The sequence below is a fragment of the Rhinopithecus roxellana genome, chromosome 15 (assembly GCF_007565055.1).
Source record: "Rhinopithecus roxellana isolate Shanxi Qingling chromosome 15, ASM756505v1, whole genome shotgun sequence".
NCBI lineage: Eukaryota > Metazoa > Chordata > Mammalia > Primates > Cercopithecidae > Rhinopithecus > Rhinopithecus roxellana.
In genome coordinates, this window is record NC_044563.1 from 117,468,815 (window position 1) to 117,490,790 (window position 21,976).

Consider the following 21,976-nt stretch of genomic DNA (forward strand, 5'->3'; position numbering starts at 1 on the left):
TTGTTGGGATTACAGGTGTGAGCCACTGTGCCCGGCCCCATTTTATTCCACTTAAAAATAAATACTGAACTAGCGCAGGAACAGAAAACCAAATACCTGCATGTTCTCACTTATAAGTGGGAGCTAGGCAGGGCGCGGTGGCTCAAGTCTGTAATCCCAGCACTTTGGGAGGCTGAGGCAGGTAGATCACAGGGTCAGGAGATCGAGACCATCCTGACCAACATGGTGAAACCCCGTCTCTACTAAAATACAAAAAAATTAGCTGGGCATGGTGATGTCCACCTGTCGTCCCAGCTACTCGGAAGGCTGAGGCAGGGGAATCGCTTAAACCCAGGAGGTGGAGTTTGCAGTGAGCTGAGATCGCGCCACTGCACTCCAAGCCTGGCAACAGAGCGAGACTCCGTCTCAATAAATAAATAAATAAATGGAAGCTAAATGATGAGAACTCATAAACACAAAGAAGGAAACAAGAGACTAGGGTCTACTTGAGGATGGAACATGGGAGGGGAGAAAGGAGTAGAAAAGATAACTTGGAAACTGGGTCTCATACTTAGGTGATGAAATAAATCTGCACAACAAACCCCCACAATATCAGTTTACCTATGTAACAAACCTTCACATGTACCCCCAAACCTAAAATATAAATTGTTTTAAAAATTATGTATCATATTAATAAAGTAAACATGCCAAAATAAATAAATAAATGCAAATGCTTGTTAAAATTCAAGACCCAAGAATTAGTCAAAATTCACATTTTTCAAAAACTGCTTTATTCTGCATGTGTATATTTTAAATTTCAGTTAGATTAAGAAAATGTTCAAATAAATTCAGATTATATAAATTCAGATTTATATAATAGACATCTTGAGGAGTTATTGAAGTGTTTTGTTTTTGTTTTTGTTTTTTTTTTGAGATGGAGTCTCGCTCTGTTGCCTAGGCGGGAGTGCAGTGGTGCAATCTCGGCTCACTGCAACCTCTGCCTCCCGGGTTCAAGCGATTCTTCTGCCTCAGCCTCTCGAGTAGCTGGGACTTCAGGCGCCTGCCACCACACCTGGCTAATATTTTGTGTTTTTAGTAGAGATAGAGTTTCACTGTGTTAGCCAGGATGGTCTTGATCTCCTGACCTCATGATCCGCATGCCTCGGCCTCCCAAAGTGCTGGAGTTACAGGTGTGAGCCACCGCACCTGGCCTATTGAAGTATTGATTAGCACAATAGCATAGGCTTACATATGTGGCACATAATTGTATATGTGGAAGAAATTATTAGATTCTAGGCTGGGCGAGGTGGCTCACACCTGTAATCCCAGCACTATGGAAGGCCGAGGCAGGTGGATCACTTGAGGCCAGGAGTTTGAGACCAGCCTGGCCAACATGATGAAACCCTGTTTCTACTAAAAATACAAAAAAATAGCTCGGTATGGTGGCATGCACCTGTAATCCCAGCTACTCAGGAGGCTGAGCAGGAGAATTGCTTGAACCGGGAGACGGAGGTTGCAGTGAGCCGAGATTGGTCCACCGCACTCCAGCATGGGCAACCAAGTGAGACCCTCTCTCTCTCAAAAAAGAAATTATTAGATTCTGATTCATCAGTGACTGGTCTCTTGATTAGCACCTAGTTATTTGGTGCTATATAAGTGCCTGGAATGAGGGATATAATAGCTACTGTTTATTGAATGCCAGATATTCTTCCAAATGTTTTATCTACATCATCATTATTATTATTATTTTTGATACAGAGTCTTGATCTGTTACCCGGGCTGGAGTGCAGTGGCATAATCTCGGCTCACTGCAACCTCCACCTCCTGGGTTTAAGTGATTCTGCTATCTCAGCCTCCTGAGTAGTGAAGGGGTGGCCTGCCCCTCCACACTTGTGGGTGTTTCTCATTAGGTGGAACGAGAGACTTGAGAAAAGAAATGAGACACAGAGACAAAACATAGAGAAAGCAAAAGTGGGCCCAGGGGACCGGCGCTCAGCATACAGCGTTCCCTCAGTATTTATTGATCATTATCTTTACCATCTTAGAAAAAGGAAAGTGGCAGGATAATAGGATCATCGTAGGGAGAAGGTCAGCAGTAAGACATATGAATAAAGATCTCTGTGACATAAGCTTAAGGAAAAGTACTGTGCCTTGATATGCATATGCAAACATCTCCATAAAGCTTTTTAGTGCATAAAGAGCAGCATTGCCGCCAGCGCATCCCACCTTCAGCCCTAAGGCAGTTTTCTCCTTTCTCAGTAAACAGAACATACAATCGGGTTTTACACCGAGATGTTCCCCACTCAGGGACAGGCAGGAGACAGATGCTTTTCTCTATCTCAACTGCCAAGAGGCCTTCTTTCCTCTTGTACTAGTCCTCCTCAGTACAGACCCTTCACGGGTGTCAGACTGGGGGACCATCAGGTCTTTCCCTTGCCACGAGGCCATATTTCAGACTATCACATGGGGAGAAACCTTAGACAATACCTAGCTTTCCTAGGCAGAGGCCCCTGCAACCTTTGGCAGTGTACGTGTCCCTAGGTACTTGAGATTAAGAGAATGGTGATGACTTTTCACAAGCATACTGCCTTCAGGCACTTGTTTAACAAAGCACACCCTGCACAGCCCAGAATCCGTTAAACCTTGTGTAATGCCCAGACCCGCGATGACCCGAAAGCAACCACCAGAGTCCAGAGACAAAGCCAAGCGGCAGGGATCGCTTTATTTCGAGTTCGAACTCGGTTCCCTCCAGCTAGGTATCAGATCCTAGGGAGAGACCCCGAGCTCGGTGTTCAGCCGTCTTTTATAGTCAGACACAAACAAGTTACAGCAAGTTACAGAGTCACTGGGGTTTTTTACAGTTGTAGATTTACAATTGGCTGACATTTAAAGTTAAACATTAGTCAGTTGTTCATTGGTTCCCGCCCTTTGACCAAACCACAAACGGCCGCTTGCCCTGCTAGGGACTTTCCAGATAACCTTGCTGTTTTAGCATTAAGGGGAGTTTCCTGACTTTTCTGACCTCTGATATTCAGTATTTTTCCACTCCTCATTCCCCCCTCTCTCTAGTATCTTGAGAGCCAGTCTTGGGTCTTATATGTCTGACTCGGAAGTCTCGGTGAGTACAGGTTGGTACTGGGCTCTCAGGACCATAAGCTGGACAGTGTTGAGTCTTTCTTTTACAAAGTTTGTTAATCTGTTTATTATACATGGTCCTATAGTCAGTAAGAGAAGTATACTTATGAATGGTCCTATGAGGGGCACTAGAAGGGAGTACATGGAGGAATTCCACCAGCTGTTGGCAGCAGAGGTGAATTGTTGTTTCTGCAATTCTAGGCTGAGTTTATGTAGTTGTTGAACTTGCGTTTCTACGAGTCCAGATTCATTTATGTAGAAACAACAATCTTCTCTGAGGAAAAGACAGGTCCCTCCTTTTTCGGCCGTTAACAGGCCTAGTGCACGGCGGTTTTGTAAAGTAACTTGGGCAAGGGAAGTCAGTTGTCTCTGTAATGAGGCAAGGGATTCGGCGGAAGCTTCCATAGCTATGGAGAATTGATGAGAGAGTTTTGCAGTGCTGATAAGGGAGTGGCCTAAAGCTCCCCCGGCTAGTCCTGCAGCAACTAAGGATGTGGTGAGTGAGACTCCGGCTACTAGGGGGAGGAATATAGCTCGTTTTGGTTTAGGGAAAGGGGCGGAGTCCCACCTGGAAAATTCTGCAGGGGTGCGCAAGGTTAGTTGGGGGACTAGCGTGACAGGGAGACACAGTAGTGTTATAGTGGCCTGAGTGGAAAGATTCTTATATAGGGTCCCATTGCACCAGAAGAAAGAACCGGGAGGGGCAAAGAGGGTTGAGTTGGGAGTGGAAGTTGTATTGCAGAGGGTAGTGCTGGCATTTGAATAACAAAAGGAAACTTGTGTCTGTCCAGGGTTTAGGAACAAGGGGACGTCAGGGATCGGGGGTGGTATGTGGCTATTGTTAGGGTTTAGGCTGAGAGAAGCGTTAGACGGGCCTGGAAGTGGAACTGCGGTTAACAGCGGTCGCCCTATAGCCGCGCAGAAGAAGCATGCAGAGAGATTGCCTAGGCCAGTGGCGTTTGCAATTTCTAACCCTTCTCTTAATAGGGATAACCAGGAAAAGGGGCGGGTAGGAGTTAAAGTTGAAAGCTGGACATTTAACTGCCTTTCCTGGTTCTGTATGGCAGCGTGTAGGGTGGTCTGGATCTGAACAAGGGAACGCCAGAGAAAGAGACAGCTACTAGGCCAGGTAGTTCCTGAGTCAAGTACATAGCCCCTTTGTGCTGGGAAGTCCAGCGGGAGTCCCAGGGTCCCAGATAACCCAGGTGTAGCCTGATGTGGTTTTAAAGAAATTGTGTGACTGCCACGTTTGACTGGATAGGGACTCAGAAGTTTTTAGGATTTTAACAGTGTGGATTTTGCAGAACAGCCGAAACTTTGTTCTACCCATGAGTTATTACAATAAGAGAGTGTTTGGTCAAAGAGGAAACAAATTGCGGGTGCTGCTTTTCCTGGCTGGTGTTTAAAATCAGTGAAATTTAGATGGATGGGAGTGCTACAACCGCCAGGGGGACAGTCAGCAGTGCCTAATACATAGCCCTTTTGTTCTGTCTGAGCATAATTGGTCCAGTTCTCAGTCAGGAAGAAACGCCAAGCGAAAGGGGATGTTGCCGGGTTCGCCTGGGTCTCCCCACAAGGGATCCATAAGAGTAGAAGAGTTATAAAGGAGGTAGGTGTCATAGTTACAGTTTAGGGTGCTGACGGCGTAGAACAAGTTTTAGAGGGTTTTCTTTGGTCCGGTCAACTGTCCAGGTTGCTGCCTCTCCCGTCGAGGATGTAACAAGGTCCGAGAGCGGGTCTATAGGCTTGGCGTGGGTGTGATGAATCCAGGCGGCGATGCCTTCCACTTTGAGGGCCGTAGGCGTAGTCAGGATCACCTGGAATGGTCCTTTCCACCGGGGTTCTAGGGTTTCTTGTTGGTGGCGCTTGACGAGGACCCAGTCTCCCGGTTTGTATTGATGTGGAATGGGTGGAGGCCCAGCTTCATATAGTTCTTTTAGCTTGGGCCAGACTTCCTCATGAACTCTCTGTAGGGCTTGTAAGGAGAACAAAAGTTCAAGACCATTATCTGTGTCAGCTTTGAGGAGATTGTCTTTAAGGTTAGGGAGGATAGGGGGTGGTTTGCCATACATTATTTCATAAGGGGTAAGTCCTAGTTTATAAGGAGAGTTACGTGCCCGGAACAGAGCGTAGGGGAGGAGGACTACCCAGTTAGCGCCAGTCTCCATGGTCAATTTAGTTAGGGTCTCTTTTAATGTTCTATTCATTCTTTCTACCTGACCTGATCTTTGGGGTCGATAAGCACAATGTAGTTTCCAATTAGCGCCAAGGATGGAAGCCAGTCCCTGACTTACCTTTGCGGTGAAGGCCGGCCCATTATCCGACCCTATCATGACTGGAAAGCCGTACCTGGGCAGGATTTCTTCTAGGATCTTTTTGGCCGCAATCTGTGCAGTTTCTTTCTTTGTCGGAAAAGCTTCTGCCCATCCAGAGAATGTATCTATAAAAACTAGTAAATATTTGTATCCATATTTTCCTGGCTTTATTTCAGTAAAGTCAATTTCCCAATATATACCAGGTCTATCTCCCCTGTGTCTTTTTCCTGTGGTCTGGGTCCCGTGACTGGCGTTATTGAGTTGACATACTACACAGTTTTTAACCGTGGCGTCTACTTTTTCAGGGGCAGTTTTTAATTTTTAGTCCAGCGTGTTGAATCAAATCTAACATCCGCCGCGGGCCCAGATGAGTGCTTTGGTGGATTTGTGCTATTACTCGCTGCCCCAACCTGTCCGGGAGAATGGTATTGTTGTTAGAATCTTTCCACCACTGATTACTGACCTGTGTTCCGGGGAGTTTACTTATCCACTGGAGGTCTTCTTCTGAGTATTCTGGGTGAAAGGGCAACTCTCTGGGCCCGGGATCAGGCAGCTGGAGGGCCAGCAGCTGAGGAGTGGTTTTAGCCACGTCTTTTGCAGTCTGGTCAGCCAGGTTGTTTCCTCGAGTGACTGGGTTAGTGGCCTTTTGATGTCCCGGACAGTGGACGATAGCCAGCTTTTTGGGTTCCCAAAGGGCAGCCAGAAGATTTAAGATTTGTTCTTTATTTTTAATGTCTTTTCCTTCAGCTGTGAGAAGCCCCCTCTCTCTGTATATAGCCCCATGTATGTAGGCAGTGGCAAATGCATACCGGCTGTCAGTATATACTGTCAGTTTATGGTCTTTGCCTAGTTTCAGGGCTTGTGTCAAGGCTAGTTAACTCAGCCTTTTGAGCCGATGTTCCTGGAGGTAAAGGCTCAGCCCAAACTATCTCAGTCTCTGAGGTTACCGCCGCCCCCGCATACCTCTGTCCTTGGTGAATGAAGCTGCTTCCGTCAGTGAACCAGGTGAGGTCTGCATCTGGTAGTGGTCGGTCCTGGAGGTCTTCTCTGACTCCATGTACCTGGGCTAGTATTTCAGCACAGTTGTGGAGCGGCTTACTTAAGTCTGGGTCTGGCAGCAATGATGCTGGGTTTAGGGTTGTCGGGGGCTTAAATGTTATTCTGAGGGGGTTTAGTAACAGCCCTTGATAATGGGTAAGCCGAGCATTGCTGAGCCATCGGTCAGGGGGTTGTCAGAGGATGCCTTCGACAGCATGAGGGGTGGTGACTTGTAATTCTTGGCCCATGGCCAGTTTGTTAGCATCTTTGACCATCAGGGCCGTTGCAGCAATCATCCCGAGGGAAGGAGGCCATCCTGCAGCTACCGGGTCCAGTCTCTTTGAGAGGTATGCAACCTGTCTGCGCCAGGGACCTAAATTTTGAGTTAATACTGCTTTCGCTATGCCCCAGCTTTCGTCCACGTATAAGTGGAAAGGCTTAGAGACATCTGGAAGACCCAGCGCGGGGGCCGAGAGCAGAGCAGTTTTGATTTGCTGGAAAGCTTACTCAGCCTCTTCAGTCCAATTGAAGGGCTGCTGCTCTTTGGTAGCCTGATAGAGGGGTTTTGCCAGTTCAGCGAAGCCAGGTATCCAGAGTCTGCAGAACCCTGCAGATCCCAGGAACTCTCTTACCTGCCGTGTTGACTGCGGTCTGGGGATCTGTAGGACAGTTTCTTTTCGAGCATTTGTTAGCCAGCGCTGTCCCCCTCTAAGTAGATACGCCAAGTAGGTTACCTCCGGCCTGCAGATCTGGGCCTTTTTAGCTGAGGCTCGATAACCCAGGTTTCCCAAGGTTTTCAGGAGGTCTTTGGTTCCTTGGATGCAGGCCTCTGGGGATGTTGCCGCTATTAAGAGATCATCAACATACTGCAAGAGAGTTATACTGGGGTGTTAGCGTCGGCACTCACCCAAGTCTTCGTGGAGGGCTTCATCAAACAGAGTTGGGGAGTTTTTGAATCCTTGTGGCAGTCTGGTCCACGTCAGTTGGCCACTTATGCCTCTCTCAGAGTCTGTCCACTCAAAGGCAAAAATTTCCTGGCTTTTAGGGGCTAAAGGCAGGCTAAAAAAAGCATCTTTTAGGTCTAGAACAGTATCCGCCTGGTTGACAAAGGACATAACAACTGCTGCCTGATTTTCTGGGGCCTCTGGATCTATAGGTGTATACTGTCTAAAGGCTTCCATTAGTCTTTCTAGATAAACAGCGGGGCTTTCTGTCTTTCCCTGTAAAACAGAATATACCTTAGCCAAATTAGTGGGCTTGCGAGCTGCAGCCCGGAGACCCGCCATTAGAGTCTGGCGATAAACGAGTAGCTTTCCCCTACCTTCTGCTGTATTGTAGTCCCACGTTGGCCTGGTCAAGGGAAATGCTGCATTAATGAGGTTGGGGTTTGCAGTCGGTTGACTGTCATCTCCAGGAACCAACTTTCTAGCCTCTACCTGGATTCTCTCCCGTTCCTCCGTTGTGAACAGAATGCGGAGGAGCTGTTGGCAGTCATCCCAGGTGGGCTGATGAGTGAACATGACACTATCTAGAAGGGCTGTTAGGTCCTTGGGGTTATCAGAGAACCGGGCATTCTGAGTCTTCCAGTTGTACAGGTCACTGGTAGAGAATGGCCAATACTGGAGTCTAGGGTTACCTGTGTCATCGGGGGGTCCTATTTCCCTTAAGGGGAGCGCTACAGTGGAATCGGGAACTCGCGGAGTTGCCTCACGCTGGACACGCCCGCGCGTTCGCCCTGCCGGCCCTCCCGAGCCATGTTTACTTTGTTTCTCCTGGCGCCGCGGCCGCTTCTCGGCCCTCATGGCTTCCTGGGAGTGCGGCCGGTTGGGCTTGGGCATGGGGTCTGGGAGGGGGAGGATAAGGCGGGGGTTCCAAGGATGCGAGGTCCTGGCTGTCAGGCAACACAGGGCAAGGGGGCAGTTGGAGTTTTTGGTCTTTTGGTGGTCCCAGTTGGTTGCGCGACTAGGGTTTTACAGGGTTCAGAGGTCAGCAGAAAGGGAGCTAGCCACGGGGGCGGATTTTCCACCAGATCTTGCCAGACTAAAATGCAGGGGATCTGATCTGGGTGTCCCGAATGACCTGGCAGGAAAACCCTTGATTTTACCTGGAGGATAATGGGGAGGCAAAAAGTTCCCTCGGCTGGCCAGCCTACGCCGAAGGTGGGCCACTCAGAGCGGCAGAGGGTTATTAATTTTCCCTTTTTAAGTTCTATGCTGAGATCATGTCCCCTTGCTCTCACATCTTTAAAATTATTGACAAGGAGAGAAAGTGGTGTGGTCTGGGAGTTGCCCATTCTGAGGAAGTCCTGTTGATAGAAGATGGGTGGTAAGGGATATTAGTGCCTGGTACAGGACTGGCTCCAAAGCTCCTGTAAATCAAGGTAAATTAGTAAGGGGCGTGCAACAGATAACTTCCAACAACCAAGATATATTGATCGCTAGTGCGTCTCGGGCTTAGGACCTGACCAGAAGCAGATGGGCCACAGAATACAGAGCCCCAGATGAATACCGGAGGACGTCTCCCACCGGCCTCCACTGACTGTCCTATAGCGCATCCGCCAGGACTAGATCAGTCTTATATACAGACCCCGCGGGATTATTCAGAGGCAGACAGACAACATATAAACAGAGCGGCTTACTCACTTTTGCGATGACCCGTTGGCCTGGGGTCTGGTGGGCTTAGGGGCAATCTCGGACGAGCCCCCAAGATGTAATGCCCAGAACCGCGATGACCCGAAAGCAGCCACCAGAGTCTAGAGACAAAGCCAAGCGGCAGGGATCACTTTATTTCGAGTTCGAACTCGGTTCCCTCCAGCTAGGTATCAGATCCTAGGGAGAGACCCCGAGCTCGGTGTTCAGCCATCTTTTATAGTCAGACACAAACAAGTTACAGCAAGTTACAGAGTCACTGGGGTTTTTTACAGTTGTAGATTTACAATTGGCTGACATTTAAAGTTAAACATTAGTCAGTTGTTCACTGGTTCCCGCCCTTTGACCAAACCACAAACGGCCGCTTGCCCTGCTAGGGACTTTCCAGATAACCTTGCTGTTTTAGCATTAAGGGGAGTTTCCTGACTTTTCTGACCTCTGATATTCAGTATTTTTCCACTCCTCACTTGAGTCACCACAGCACATGTCTCTTGCAAGGACAAGGTTGGGGGTGGGATCACAGATTAACAGCATCTCAAATACAGAACAAAATGGAGTCTCTTGTGTCTACTTCTTTCTATATAGACACAATACCAGTCTGATCTCTCTTTCTTTTCCCCACAAGTAGCTGGTATTATAGGCGCCCACCGTGATGCCTGGTTAATTTTTGTATTTTCAGTAGAGACGGGGGTTTCACCATGTTGGCCAGACTGGTCTCGAACTCCTGACTTCAAGTGATTCACCTGCCTCAACCTCCCAAAGTGCTGGGATTGTGGGTGTGAGTCACTGCGCCTGGCCTGTCTATATTATCTTAAATATTTTTTTTACAACCAAAGCTGTGTGGTATTATTGTCTTTATTTTGCAGGTAAACTGAGACTCCAGGATTTTAAATAGCTTGCTCAAGATTACACAGCTAGTAAGGGATGGAGTTGGGGTTTGTACTCATGTCTGTCTTGCACTCTGTTGTCTCTTTCCTCTATTTTTTTTTTTTTTTTTTTTTGAGACGGAGTTTTGCTCCTGTTGCCCAGGCTGGAGTACAGTGGTGCCATCTTGGCTCACTGCAACCTCCACCTCCCGGGTTCAAGTAGTTCTCCTGTCTCAGCCTCCTGAGTAGCTGGGATTATAGGCTTGCACCACCAAGCCCAGCTAATTTTTTGTATTTTTAGTAGAGACAGGGTTTCACCATGTTGGCCAGGCTCGTCTCCAACTCCTGACCTCAAGTGATCCGCCCGCCTCGGCCTCCCAAAGTGTTGAGAATACAGGCGTGAGCCACTGTGCCTGGCCTTCTTTCCCCTTTCTAACAGGTTATCAAATCTATTTAGAATTTTTGCTTACTCTTATACAATGTCTTTCTTCACCATATAGTTTGATGCTTTATTGTGTCTATTACTTCTGATTCTCATTTCCCTGTCTAGAGAAAGCTCTAATGCCATTAAACCCTCAAATTATAGGATTAATATTGTCAATGTACATTTTTTATTGAAGACAATGACAGTAACGCATCACAGTTACTTCTATTTTGGCTTTTTAAATATTTTGATTAGACAATGAATATTCATACTAGTAGTTTCTCTACCATATTTCTAGGTGGTTCTATGTCCTTGAGTAATAAACCCTATTCCACTCCTGTTTCCATTTAGTTTTTGCTAGTGGTCCCTTCATTCATTGTTACCTTTCCTTCATATAATTCAAGGTAAACACTTATACTGACGTATACTCTTGGCCCTTGGGTTTTCTGTATCAGCCTGTGCTATGATCTGAATGTTTGTGTCCCCGCAAGTTCATATGCTGAAATCCTAACCCACAAGGTGATGGTATTAGGAGGGGGGCCTTTGGGCCCTCATGAATGAGATTGGTGTCTTCATGAAAGAGCCCATGGCTGGGCACAGTGACTCACACCTGTAATCGCAGCACTTTGGGAGGCTGACGTGGGTGTGTCAGTTGAGGTCAGGAGTTCGAGACCAGACTGGCCAACATGGTGAAACCCCATCTCTACTAAAAATACAAGAAAATTAGCTGGGCATGGTGGTGGGTGCCTGTAATCCCAACTACTAGGGAGGCTGACGCAGGAGAATTGCTTGAACCTGGGAGGTGGAGGTTGCAGTGAGCTGAGATTGCGCCACTGCACTCCAGCCTGCCTGGGCAACACAGCGAGACTCCATTAAAAAAAAAAAAAAAGCCCTGAGAGAGACCCCTTGCTTCTTCCACCTCGCCCTTCCCACCATGTTAGGACACAACAAAAAGACAGCTGCATATATACCAGTAAGCAGGCCCTCACCAGACACCAGATCTGATAGCACCTTGGCCTCAAACTTTCCAGCCTCTAGACTGTGAGAAATAAATTTTGCTGTTTATAAGCCACCCAGTCAATGGTATTTTGTTACCGGAACATGAATAGACTAACACAGCCTGGTTTCCTCTTGCTGCTTTCTAACAGGTTATGAAATCTATTTAAAATTTGTTCTTGGTCTGCTCAAATAATATAGCTACTGAAGTACTAAAAGGACTGCACTCCAAGATAGTTTGATTGTTTGAGACCAGAGATAGTGTTTTCTGTACTCAATCCTGAGATTAGGGCATTGATTCTCTATCAGTGTGTCCCAGTTATTGATGGGAAAGTTGAAATTTCAGAGATATGAATGTTGAAAAAAGGTTGAGAATAATGGAATTAGAGAAACCAAAGAAGGTAATTATTGATCTAACAGGTTGCTTTAGAAAGCAATGCTGGCAGTTTTTCTTCTGATTCTAAAAGTGACTATAAATGATTTTGTTACATGTGATAATTTTTTGTTTGTTTTTTTTTTTTTTTTGCGGGAGACTGGAGGTTTGTTTGTTTGTTTGTTTGAGATGTAGTCACTGTCTGTTGCCCAGGCTGAAGTGCAGTGGCATAATCTCAGCTCACTGCAGCCTCCCCCTCCTGGGTTCAAGCAATTCTCGTCCGTCAGCCTCTCCAGTAGCTGGAACTACAGGTGCATGCCACCGTGCCCTGCTAATTTTTGTATTTTTAGTAGAGACGAGGTTTCACCATGTTGGCCAGGCTGGTCTTGAACTCCTGACCTCAAGTGATTCACCCACCTCGGCCTCCCAAAGTGCTAGAATTACAGGCATGAGCCACTGTGCCAGACCTGGAATTTTACTGTTACTCAAATCAGTCTCCCTGAGCATTCTGAGATCAGTTTTTAATGACAGCTTGGTGGGTAGGGGAAGCCAGTGAGCCAGGAGTGCTGATTGGTTAGGTAGAAGATGAAATCATGGGAAGTTGAAGTTGTCCTCTTGCTCTAAGTCACTTCCCAGGTTGGGGTCACAAAATCAGATGAGCTAGTTTATCAGTCTGGGTGGTGCCAGCTGATCCATCAAGTATACGGCCTGCAAAATACCTCAAGCGCTGATCTTAGGAGCAGTTTAGGGAGGACCAGAATCTTGTAAGCCTCCAAGTGCATGATTACTAAACCATAATTTTTATTTTATTTTACTTTATTTATTTTTCTGAGACAGAGTCGCACTCTGTTGCCCAGTCTGGAGTGCAGTGGCGCGATCTTGGCTCACTGCAACCTCTGCCTCCTGGCTTCAAGTTGTTCTCCTGCCTCAGCCTCCCGAGCAGCTCGGACCCACCACACCCAGCTAATTTTTGTATTTTTGTAGAGATGGGGTTTCATCATGTTGCACAAGCTGGTCTTGAACTTCTGACCTCAAGTAATCCACCTGCCTCAGCCTCCCAAAGTGCTAGGGTTACAGGTGTGAGCCATTGCGCCCGGCCATAAACCATAATTTTTAATTTTGTGGCTAATTTGTTAGTCCTACAAGGGCAGTCTAGTCCCCAGGCAAGAAGGAAGTTTGTTTTGTGAAAGGGCTGTTATTGTCTTTGTTTTAAACTATAAATTATAAATTAAGTTCTTTCCAAAGTGAGTTCAGCCTATGCCCAGGAAAGAACAAGGACAGCTTAAAGTTTAGAAGGAAGATGGAGTCGGTTAGGTTAGATCTCTTTTGCTGTCTCAGTGATAATTTTGCAAAGGCAATTTCAATCCCTCCCTTTGGGTTTTTAAAACACCTTAATCTTAAGGTGTTGGCTAATGAAAATGGGAAAAGGCCGTCGATCACTCTGGCTTCTTCCTGCTGACAGGGGGCGTAGTGGAGGTAGGTGTTGACGCCGAGGTGAGAGGAGTGGAACCACTTTGCAACTGACATGTGACAATTATTTAATAATGGCCCCAAATATTATAATACTTCTTAAAAGTTTTCACATTCTCTCATATGATCGTTATGACAACTTGGTAAGGCAGTCTTATTATCTTTATTTTATAAATGATGAAACTGAAGATCAAAAACGATTAAAGTCACCAAAAGTCACATTCCTCTTAAGTGGGGAAGGTGGCCCTGGAACTTGGGGTTTCAGTATCAAAGGCCTGTATTCTTTCAGCTACCGTTACTGCTTTCTAAGTAAACAACATCTAATCCTTTCCTCTTGTTGACAGATTTACCGATTCCTAGATTATGTTTAGAGATTGTGTGTGTATTTGTGTGTGTATTCATGAGCACACACGTGTACACTTACATACTTTACTACAGTTCTTTCTCTTTCTGATTGCACATTTTGGGTCTTTTTTTTTTCTTCTAGTTTTTAAAGATAGTTCCCAGAAAGACCTGCTGAATTTTACCGGCACAATTCCTGTGATGTATCAGGGTAAGTGTGGAAGTTGAAAAAACGTGTGAGTTTTCTAAAAGAGCAGTTCATTTAATAACTTACATTTGTTTATGCCATAACATTCTTAAAGTATTGTTACAGATATATGACCTATACAGAACCTTACTGGATCTGTTCCAGTCAAGGAAAGCCTATATTAATGTCAACAAGTTCAGTTCAATTCAACAAATACTTATTGTCAACTATGTGCCCACTACTCTGGTAGGCTCCAGGGTACAAAGGAAAGCAAGACAGACATAGACCTGCCCTTGGGGAGAGTTACTTTTTTCTTCTACTTCTATATTTTGTTCCCCTCCTTTCCTCTCTATGTGATATAGCATTATCTCCATTCCATAGGTGAAACTGAATCTTAGCCTGGTCTGATTTACCTAAGATCACACAGCTAGTGTTACCCTGAAACTCAGACTCCAATAGGAAAATTTTACAACACAGAGGTCATGAAAGCTCAAAGAAAGGAACACATTTTAGAGTGACCTAGCAGTTTAAAATAGCTAAGTGTTGGCCCAAAAATAAAGGAAAACAAATCACTGACTTTTCTTATACTTAACTCTTCCCATGTTTCCAGACCTACTTCTCCTGTGTTCAACAAGGACTAACCTTTCAGATAAGAATCACAAGAGATTGCTTATATATATATGATTTTAAGAACACCAGTGAATCTTTGTTTCCAAATATTTCTCTGAAGTGGTGCCTGAAATTTCACTATTAGAAATTCACTGTTCTTGCCGGGTGTGATGGCTTATGCCTGTAATCCCAGCACTTTGGGAGGCCTAGGTGGGCAGATCACTTGAGGTCAGGAGTTCGAGACCAGCCCGGCCAACATGGTGAAATCCCATCTCTACTAAAAATACAAAAATTAGGCCTGATGGCACGGCCTGTAATCCCAACTACTCAGAAGGCTGAGGCAGGGGAATCTCTTGAACTCGGGAGGCAGAGGTTGCAGTGAGCCGAGATCATGCCACTGCACTCCAGCCTGGGTGACGGAGTGAGACTCAGTCTCAAAAAAAAAAAAAAAAAAAAGTTCACGTTCTTTTGAAATGCAAATAATCCCAGGAAGAATAACATCCATAATTGCCAATATACAGTTATGTGCTTAAAGAAAATTTTTGGTATTTGTTGAATAGTTGAGTTAGTTTGATTATTGACTGAAGGGCTTAGGAATAAGTGGCTTACTGGGGCATTAAAGATACACTGAAAGGGGGGCTGAGAAAGATTTGGAAACCAAATAGGGAGACAGCAGCGTAACTTCGATCTCCTAAAAAGAGTTCAGCATTGTACAATGAGAATACACTGCCCAAAAGACACTAGGAAGCTGCATTTGGGGGGACTTCTTTCGAAGTAGGTGCTTCTTTGTGAGCTCCTGGATTATCACAAACCCCCTTAATTCCCCACTCCCCACCCCCAGTGATGACTTGTTGCTAGAGATGCACTCATGTTTTGTTCTCCGTCTATGTATGTCCCACCATGATACCTCCTTTTGCAATAATAGGCACTCAGGAAATACGTAGGAATTCATTTTGTTTTTATGCATAGGAGAATGGATGGAGATGAATGCAGCTAGCCATGGGATCCATGCAGAGATTGCAGAGTGAGGTAGGCAGAACACGCATAGAGTTGATTTTTCTTTTCTTTCCTTGCTTTTCCCTGCCACGCTTTCAGACTGTTTCCTGGCTGTGTAGAGAATTTTACTCAGACCTGTTCCCCTTAAGTTGTATTCTGAATTTATCTTGGTTAGGTGTTGAAAAGAAAGGAAAGGGAAGGGTATTAGGGAAAGGAGGAAGGGAGAGGAAGAAGGAAGGAAACTGATGAAGGTGATTCATTCTGAGAGATAAAGGTCAATTCTTAACCCACCCCAGTGTTTTCAAGGGTAGTTGCATATTTACAGAGGAGCTTGTGAATTTAAATGAACTACTGCTTAGTAGCATTTCAGTTTCTAATACAGAGTAGGGAGGTAACATGAGGGAAGAAAGGTTATCTGAATACCATAAAATCCTGCTCATTGGCACTATGCCTGCCCTGCAGTCATTGAGTTATGTCATTGATTCTTATGCTGGGGTCTTCCTCAGGTGCTCCCCCCACCTTTTTTTTTCTGCATTCTACTTTTCCTTTGCTTTGGAATTGTATCAACTCAATGTGAATACACGCTAGTTATTTCCTGCTGATCAGAAGGTCAGAATGTATATTATCTTTTTCATCTGTAAAATGGGCCAATACTAGAGCCCACCTCAGAGTTGTAAGGCTTAAATGAATTACAGTAAGTAAAACTCTTGGCATAGTGCCTGGCATATAGTAAATGCTCAGTAAATGTGGCCATTACTATTTGTCTGCCTTTATATTTTTTGGTTTTTTTTTTTTTTTGGAAATGGAGTTTCACTCTTGTTGCCTAGGCTGGAGTGCAATGGCGTGATCTCGGCTCACCGCAACCTCCACCTCCTGGGTTCAAGCTATTCTCCTGCCTCAGTCTCCTGAGTAGCTGGGATTACAGGCATGCACCACCATGCCCAGCTAATTTTGTATTTTTAGTAGAGACGGGGTTTCTCCATGTTGGTCAGGCTGGTCTTGAACTCCCAACCTCTGGTGATCTGCCCACCTCCGCCTCCCAAAGTACTGGGATTACAGGTGTAAGCCGCTGTGCCAGGCTTTGTCTGCCTTTATTACTCTCTTTTAGTTAACTAGTTTTATTAGTGCAATGATTTATACATGCTTATGCTAAAAAAAATTTAAACATTTGGGAAGGGATGAAGTGAAGCCTATATCTAACCTCCCATCTACATGAAACTTCTGTTAATATTACCTTATATTTATCTCTAGAAATTTTTGGTATTATTTCTTATACAGCCAACATTGTGTTAAGACATAATTGGCCAGGCACAGCGGCTCACGCATGTAATCCCAGCACTTTGGGAGGCTGAGGTGGGCGGATTACGAGATCAGGAGTTCAAGACCAGCCTGGCCAAGATGGTGAAACCCCATCTCTACTAAAAATACAAAATATTAGCTGGGCGTGATGGCAGGTGCCTGTATTCTCAGCTACTTGGGAGGCTGAGGCAGAGAATTGCTTGAACCCAGGAGGCGGAGGTTGCAGTGAGCCGAGACCGCGCCACTGCACTCCAGCCTGGGCGACAGAGTGAGACTCTGTCTCAAAAAAAAAAAAAAGACATAATGATACTTTTTCTTCAAACACTCATTTTTTAGAGACGTATATAATCTTCTTTTTCTTTTAAGAGAGAGGGTGTTGCTCTGTTTCCTAGGCTAGAGTACAGTGGTGTGATCATAGCTATCTGTAACCTCAAATTTCTGGGCTCAAGCATTCTTCCTGCCTCAGCCTCCTGAGTAGCTAGGACTACAGATGTGCACTACCACACCAGGGTCTTATTTTGTTGCCCAGGCTGGTCTTGAAGTCCTGGACTCAAGCTATCCGCACATTTTGGCCTAGCAATGTATTGTCTTAAGATCACACCTATCTAAACTTTGTTTACATCCAACTGAAGTTATGTTCTCATGATATAATTCCTTTAAATCTGAGGACTTTGTGTCAGGAGTTTGGACTCCTCAGTGCTGAATTACTAAAAGCTAGATGTGCAGGGTAGGAGTCAAGGTATTTGCTGATGGGAAAGAGGGAAGGAAGAAGAGACTAGTGAACTAGTGGTGAAATCTTATCATTTAGACACAGGAATCTGAGTCACCAATTGCTTTGCCAGTCATGGGCTGTTAAAATGCATGAATACTGCTGGGGAGGGGTATTGGTGGAGGCAGATCCTTGATCAACCAGGGGAATACTTTCAATAGACATTTTTTGTTTTGTTTTTTGAGACAGAGTCTTGGGCTGTCACCCTGGCTGGAGTGCAATGGCGCAATCTTGGCTCACTGCAGCCTCCGCCTCCTGGGTTCAGGCGATTCTCGTGCCTCAGCCTTCCAAGTATCTGGGATTACAGGTGCTTGCCCCCATGCCCAGTTAACATTTTGAATTTTTAGTAGAGACGGGGTTTCACCATGTTGGTCAGGCTGGTCTCAAACTCCTTACCGGGGTTTCACCATGTTGGTCAGGCTGGTCTCGAACTCCTGACCTCAAGTGATCCACCCACCTCGAAAGTGCTGGGATGACAGGCGTGAGCCACCATACCTGGCCTTCAATAGACATTTCTTTGCTTTTCTTTAATGTGTAGTGATTAATGTAGGAAGCAACTCTTATCAGGATTTGGGCTGCCACTCTGGCTATATTAGTAAACATTTTTGAAAATTTGATTTTTTTTTTTTTTTTTTGAGAGGCAGGGTGGATGATTTGGGCGTTGTTTTGTTTTGTTTTGTTTGAGACGGAGTCTCGCATTGTCGCCCAGGCTGGAGTGCAGTGGCGTGATCTCAGCTCACTGCAAGCTCCACCTCCCAGGTTCATGCGGTTCTCCTGCCTCAGCCTCCCGAGTAGCTGGGACTACAGGCACCTGCCACCACACCCGGCTAATTTTTGTGTATTTAGTAGAGACGGGGTTTCACCGTGTTAGCCAGAATGGTATCCATCTCCTGTCCTTGTGATCTGTAATTAAACTTACTCAAGTGTTGTACCAGTGCTCTAAAAGGAACATATTTCCAATGTGAATGTGGATGAAATGGGAGGAATAGACCTCAATTAACATTAATCCTTTATATGTAAACCTGACTAGACTACTCATTTCTTTTCTTTTTTTTTTTTTTTTTTTTTTTTGAGACAGGGTCTCACTCCATCACCCAGGCTAGAGGGCAGTGGCACAATCATGGCTTAATGCAAACTTGACCTCCTGGGCTCAAGTCATCTGCCCATCTCAGCCTCCCCAGTAACTGGGACTGTAGGTGTGTGCCACAACACCCAGCTAATTTTAAAATTTTTTGTAGAGATGGGGTTTCTCCATGTTGCCTAGGCTGGTCTCAAACTCCTGGGCTCATGAGATCTGCTCCCAAGTGCTGGGATTATAGGCTTCAGCCACCATACCCAGCCTACTCATTTCTTAAAATGCCACCTAGCTATATCATGAGTATAATGTGTGTGTTTTATTATTGTTTGAAGATATGTTTCTTTTGTCTCAAATAGGTAATACATATAACATACCAATTCGTTTCTGGATTTTGGATTCTTACCCTTTTGCTCCGCCTATTTGCTTCTTGAAGCCAACTGCAAATATGGAAATCTCAGTCGGAAAACATGTGGATGCTCAAGGCAGAATATATTTGCCTTATCTCCAAAACTGGAGCCATGTAAGATCAATTTGAATTTTCTACAGAAAGCTTTTTTTTCTTTTTAATACTTATAATTGATTCTGCCGATACAAATAGGTATGATACTGCATCTTCTTTCAATGATATTCTTCATGTGGTCTTTGGAATTAATTTGAAATTGAGCTGTCTAGGCTTGCCCAAGTCCCAGAACCCTGATGACAACTGCCTGTACAAAGCTGCTCCCTCCAGGTTTTGGAGCCAGCTGTTGTTTGCTCCCTGTCTTTTTATAGTCGTTTCCCACTTGAGAAAGTACAGGAAGAGCTACTAGCAAGTAATTGGGGCATTATTTCCAAGTCCCTTCCTATTACAGATTTTTGTGTAATATATATTTATTTGTAGTTTTGCCTGTTTTTGACTTTCATATAAGTTGAATCATACAGTATGGAATCTTTTGTGACATGCTTTGTTTTAACCAATATTGTTTTAAAAAGTCATCCACATTGATCTATGTAACTGTAGTATTTGTTTTATGTCCTCATGTTATATAATTTTGTATTCTTCATTTTTCATTGACCATTATATTGAGCATTTCTCCATGTAAAACTATTTTCAAAATACATGGTTTTTAATGGTTGCCTGATGATCCAGCATAAGGATGTTACGTATTGTATTTACAAATTGCCCTATTGTAAAACATTTAATTATGAACCTTTTTAAATGTGAATGTTTGTATATATCCAATATACATTTGATAATTTCCTAATGATAAATCTCTTGGAGTAGAATTATTGGATCAAAGATTTTAAATATTTTCAAGATTTTCTTATATATTACCAAATTGGCCTCCAAAAGGGTACACAGAATGATACATTTCTATAATCAGTAGAAATCTGTGTAGGAGGGTACCTATTTTACAGTACCTTTTCTCTAATAGAAGGTATTATCCTTAAAACAAACCTTTGCTTATCTTCTATACATTGGTTTAGATGATGTATTCTCTCATTTTTGTAATTTAAATGTTTTATAAAAGGATAATTTATAATATGTTTATATGTACCCAGAAAGATAGTAGGGCTGGGTATGTTGGAGTCAATTGAGGTTGGAGTAAAGACTGCCTTAGGATTATCACTTCTTATTTTATAGACAGCTTATAAGAAGGTATATAATTGTAGATGCATTTTACTTTGTTTTATGTTTTTCTATATTTTTATATAGAAAATATTTAAAAAGAAGAAAAAAGAAATAGAAAAACAAAGGATAGCCGGGCGTGGTGGCTCACGCCTGTAATCCCAGCACTTTGGGAGGCCGAGGCGGGCAGATCACAAGGTCAGGAGATCAAGACCATCCTGACTAACACGGTGAAACCCCGTCTCTACTAAAAATACAAAAAATTAGCCGGGCGTGGTGGTGCGTGCCTGTAGTCCCAGCTACTCGGAGGCTGAGGCAGGAGAATGGCATGAACCCAGGAGGCGGAGCTTGCAGTGAGCCGAGATGGTGCCACTGCACTCCAGCCTGGGCGACAAAGCGAGACTCCGTCTCAAAAAAAAAAAAAAAAGAAAAACAACGGACATACTTCGGATTATCAGTAGTAGGAGCTGACATTTTACTTTATGAACATTTATGTTATTTGCATTACCTGATGATTTAAATAAGATTGCCAGTTAAATGTGATGAATGGGGCATAATAAAAATTTGTCAATTGGAAGGACAAAAATGGATCTTACTCTTAATTTTCAGTTGTTTGGTTATTTGAGAAATTGAAATCATTTTCATTTACTTATCCGTCATACGTTTCTTCCTTTTTGAATTGTCTGTTTCTCTCCTCCATCCACTGTTACACCCTTTTTTAAACAAAACAAAACAAAACTATCCTCGAGTAGTATTTGTGACATCTGTACCATGTTGCAGGAATTTATGTATCCTGTTTCTTCTCTCTGGTTTTCATTGGGATCTCTTTTCATAATTTTTTTTGTTTAATAAATCCTCAGGGATAGTCTTATAATCTAGTGAAGGTTGTGCTTAAGTTTAGTTTAGACAGTTCTGATTTTATTTTACTGCTCTGAGCCTCTTTATTATAAGCTAAAACTAGTCTCTTTTTTTCAGACAGGGTAATGCTGTCTTCACCCACACTGGAGTGCAGTAGCACAATCAGAGCTCACTGCACCCTGAAATTCCTGGGCTCAAGTGAGTTTCCCACCTCAGCCTTCTGAGTAGCTGGGACTACAAGCATGGTCTACCATGCCCCACTAATTTTTTAATTTTTTGTGCAAACAGGATCTCCCTATGTTGTCCAGGGTGGTATTGAACTCCTGGGATCAAGGCATCCTCCCACCTCAACCTCCCAAAGTGATGGGATTACAGGTGCGAGCCACAATGTCCCGCCTTAAAATTAGTCTTAAAAAGATATTACATTATTTAAATTGCCCTGTTTAAAAGTACTGCAGCGTACTGTGATACCTGGCACAGTGCTTTGATCTTATGATGCCCTCTGTACTGACTTGAAGGAGACGTAAGAGTCCTTTCCCTTTTTGAGTTTGAATCACAGCCTTGATGTGGTGTCTTGTTTTATGTCCTTGTTCCTAATGTAAAAGTGCTTAACTGCTTCTTGGTTGTATTGGGTAGCATTGGGATAGGATTTTAACTGGGTATTCTTGAATTGCTTTTACAATAAACCAATTTTATAATCTTTGAATTTATCAGCTTTTTACATTTCTGTTCTTTTCAGTCAGGGCTTCTTAGATCTGCTTATGGTTGATAGAGCACATTGATTTGGAGTTTCAGATCTTCCAAAGCACTGTTTGTTGTAATAACTATTTTCTAAATACAGTGCCTTTAAAGGAAAAATGAACACAGGGAAGTGACTTTGCTACAAATAATGTTGCTGTTTTAAGTATTCATATTAAATACATGCCTTCTATATGCAACATGGCAGAAAGACTGAAAAATAACAGTAATTAATTGTGTAATTCAG

The 21,976-nt window shown here is 44.1% G+C and overlaps 1 protein-coding gene across 8 annotated transcripts in view; it reads left to right on the forward strand.

Annotated features, from left to right (window-relative positions):
* UEVLD (UEV and lactate/malate dehyrogenase domains) overlaps window positions 1-21,976 on the forward strand; it is a 75,679-nt gene that overhangs the window by 12,178 nt on the left and 41,525 nt on the right. For 6 of the 8 annotated variants that reach the window (XM_010370176.2, XM_030917624.1, XM_030917623.1 and 3 more), the window contains 2 exons: window positions 13,732-13,797; window positions 18,881-19,044. In XM_010370176.2, coding sequence (XP_010368478.1) covers window positions 13,732-13,797; window positions 18,881-19,044 — 230 coding nt within the window. Of the gene's footprint in view, window positions 1-13,731; window positions 13,798-15,351; window positions 15,412-18,880; window positions 19,045-21,976 lie in introns of all 8 variants that reach the window. The other 2 variants (XM_010370179.2, XM_030917626.1) reach the window with 1 other exon arrangement.